A 2,619-nucleotide genomic window follows, 5' to 3' on the forward strand; every position below is an offset into this window, starting at 1 on the left:
TAAAGAATAAAAAGATTAAAGAAAAAGAAAAAATATTAAAAATTAAATTTATTATTCTGTTAATTTTAAAAAAAGAAGCATGCTCCGATTTGAAAATGTGGTATGGGTTTGCAAATGATCAAATGATTTATTAAATGTCAATTTTAAGTGTTTTGGTTTTTAAAGAGCACAAATCATAAATAATAAATATTATTAAAACAAACTCAATACAAAGCACAATAAATTAAAAGCGAGAATATATTTAAATTTAGAATAGAATAATTTAAATAGATTTCACATATGATGAGAAAGGGAATTCATGTATAACATTTGACACTCGAAAATCTCCATAACTAAATTAAGGAAAAAATCAGGAGAAACAAGATATTAATTTCATGTAGGAAAATTTTAAAAGGAGCTCATTAAAATGAGCTTCCCATGCGGTTGGAAGAGTATGAACCATTAGAACCTAAATTAATGAGAAGAAATACACCTTACGATTCAAAATAGCTTGCTTACTTAAAACATGAAAAGGTTTTTAAGAAATTAAATAATTAATTGAAAATGAAAGAAAAACTTAAAAGTAAGGAATTTGTTGAGCATGAAAGAAATACATAAAATTTTAAAGGGTTGTAAGAAATACAGTAATTTGTAATACAAAATAGAATTACTTAAAACATGAAAAGGTTGTAAGTAATATATAAAAGAGTTGCTGAGAATTTAAGGAATTAAGGAATCATATAGATAGTAGTTATATAGTGAATCTTTGTTATTAAGGTAACTTCTTGTAACTAGATTCTTAGTAATTGGATGTAAGTAAGTGTATTTTCTGTAATCTCATAGTTGATTCTTTCTCCCTATTTTTTATTCTTGATTTTTGTTTTTCCATTATTCTACCTTCTTTCTCTTTAGTTCTTGCTTATTGCGGTTCATTCATGGAGATTTAGCTCCTGTAACATTGTATCAAAGCTAGTTTCATGAAGCTTCGAAGTTTTTGAAGATTGTTCAGCTCAAATTAGTACCATCGTACCAGAATTAGGTGCAGATCGATAGTCTTCCCTGAAGGTCAGTCACATTTTTTTCTAACGACAAGGTCAAATTGTACATGCTAATACTTTCCTCTTCTTTTTTTCACATTAATCCAAAAACCAAAAAACTAAAAAAACGTAAGCCCAAAACACCAAACAAAACCTAAAAGCAAACTCAAACAAAACTAAAACACACATGATAAATCAATTACACAAAAACCAAAGCAAAGAGGATTCTAGAAGCAGTGAGACACCGACCTTTACTCCCAATCAGTTCCTTTGTTTTTCCCCCGTCCCAAAAATATCCATCAATGCTCAAAACTGATGGTTTCACAAAACCAAGAAGGAGCGTCCAAAAAAGATAGATCAGACGTCAAAAGAAAGAAACTCCTTTCCCTCATTCTTCAAACTTTCCCTTCTCAATCAATCCGGTTCTCTCGATCTCCCCATCGTTGTCCTGGGATCCATCAACGAAAATGCTTTCCCCTCCAGGTAAACCGATTTCCCCCCTTTTAGCATTTTTGTTGCCAAAGCATGAGCGAGTTCATTTGTTGATCTTGGAACATGATTGAAATTGATTTCTTGAAAATTACTCTTCATCTGTTGTATATTTCTTATGAAAACTCCAATCTGTGATTTATCAAGTTTCAAAGACTTACATTTCTTGACTGTTGTTAATGAATCCCCTTCGATACATTTCTTGACTGTTGTTAATGAATCCCCTTCGATAATGACTCGTATCCATCCTTTATCAAAACCCGTACTCATCGCGAGTTGACAAGCTAAAGCTTCAGCAGCAAAGGCAGACACTACTTTCTCATGGAAACTCGTACGAGTGAACAACACTGTTCCTCTTGCATCCCTAGCAACCATTCCTGACACCGATCGAAATCTTCGACCATCAAAAGCACTATCAAAATTTATTTTGATGACTGAACTCGATGGAGCTTTCCAACTCACATCCTCCCTTCTCTTAGTACAGATGTTTTCCTCCAACCCTTTAAGTTCTTCCATATACTTAGAAACAAAATTTGCAGTGTCCTTGCCTGTAATAATTTTTCTATCATGAACCCTTCTGTTTCTGTCTTTCCAGATAGCCTAGAGTGCACAGCAAAACATCTTCCTTTGATGGGTGGTGCAAGTGTCGAAAACCCAGGTAAGCCATTCTTCAAACTCCATAAACTGAATGTTCAAAAAGTGCAAATAGTTTAATTCTGACCAAACTTCAACTGTTATAGGACAGCGCCGAAACAAATGACCCATTGATTCCTCTGCACTTGCACGCCGAGGGCAGCAGGAAGTTGTGACCAACTTCTTAAACTTCAAGTTTGGAAGTGTAGGTAGATAGTTCCAAGAAATCTTCCAAATAGTAATTTTAATTTTCCCCGGGAGGTCTAGGTTCCATAAAAGTTTGTAGAAAACACTAGATCTGGTCTGTAATGCATAAGCAGTAGGATCCTCTAAATTTTTTTGTAATAGTTTGTAGGCACTGCAAAAAGAGAACTCCCCCGAAGGCTCCCCACCCCATACCATAAAATCTTCATGGGCTTCCTGAGCAAGCAAAATCTAAAGGATATTAACAGCGTCCGACTGCAAGAAGGTATCAATATTT

At 33.9% G+C, this 2,619-nt stretch overlaps 1 protein-coding gene across 1 annotated transcript; it reads right to left on the reverse strand.

Moving 5' to 3' along the window:
- Positions 1 to 1,430: 1,430 nt before the first annotated feature.
- On the reverse strand, positions 1,431 to 2,021 carry LOC105767239 (uncharacterized). The gene has a single exon (XM_052629203.1). The coding sequence runs from the start codon at positions 2,019 to 2,021 to the stop codon at positions 1,431 to 1,433; it is 591 nt and encodes a 196-aa protein (XP_052485163.1).
- Between the last annotated feature and the right edge of the window lie 598 nt (positions 2,022 to 2,619).

The sequence above is a fragment of the Gossypium raimondii genome, chromosome 4, assembly GCF_025698545.1.
Source record: "Gossypium raimondii isolate GPD5lz chromosome 4, ASM2569854v1, whole genome shotgun sequence".
In the NCBI taxonomy this organism is placed as follows: Eukaryota; Viridiplantae; Streptophyta; class Magnoliopsida; order Malvales; family Malvaceae; genus Gossypium; species Gossypium raimondii.

What these genes read in the sequence shown, in the direction of transcription:
- LOC105767239 (XM_052629203.1), bottom strand. Translation starts at nt 2,021, where the DNA reads ATGGAAGAACTTAAAGGGTTGGAGGAAAACATCTGTACTAAGAGAAGG.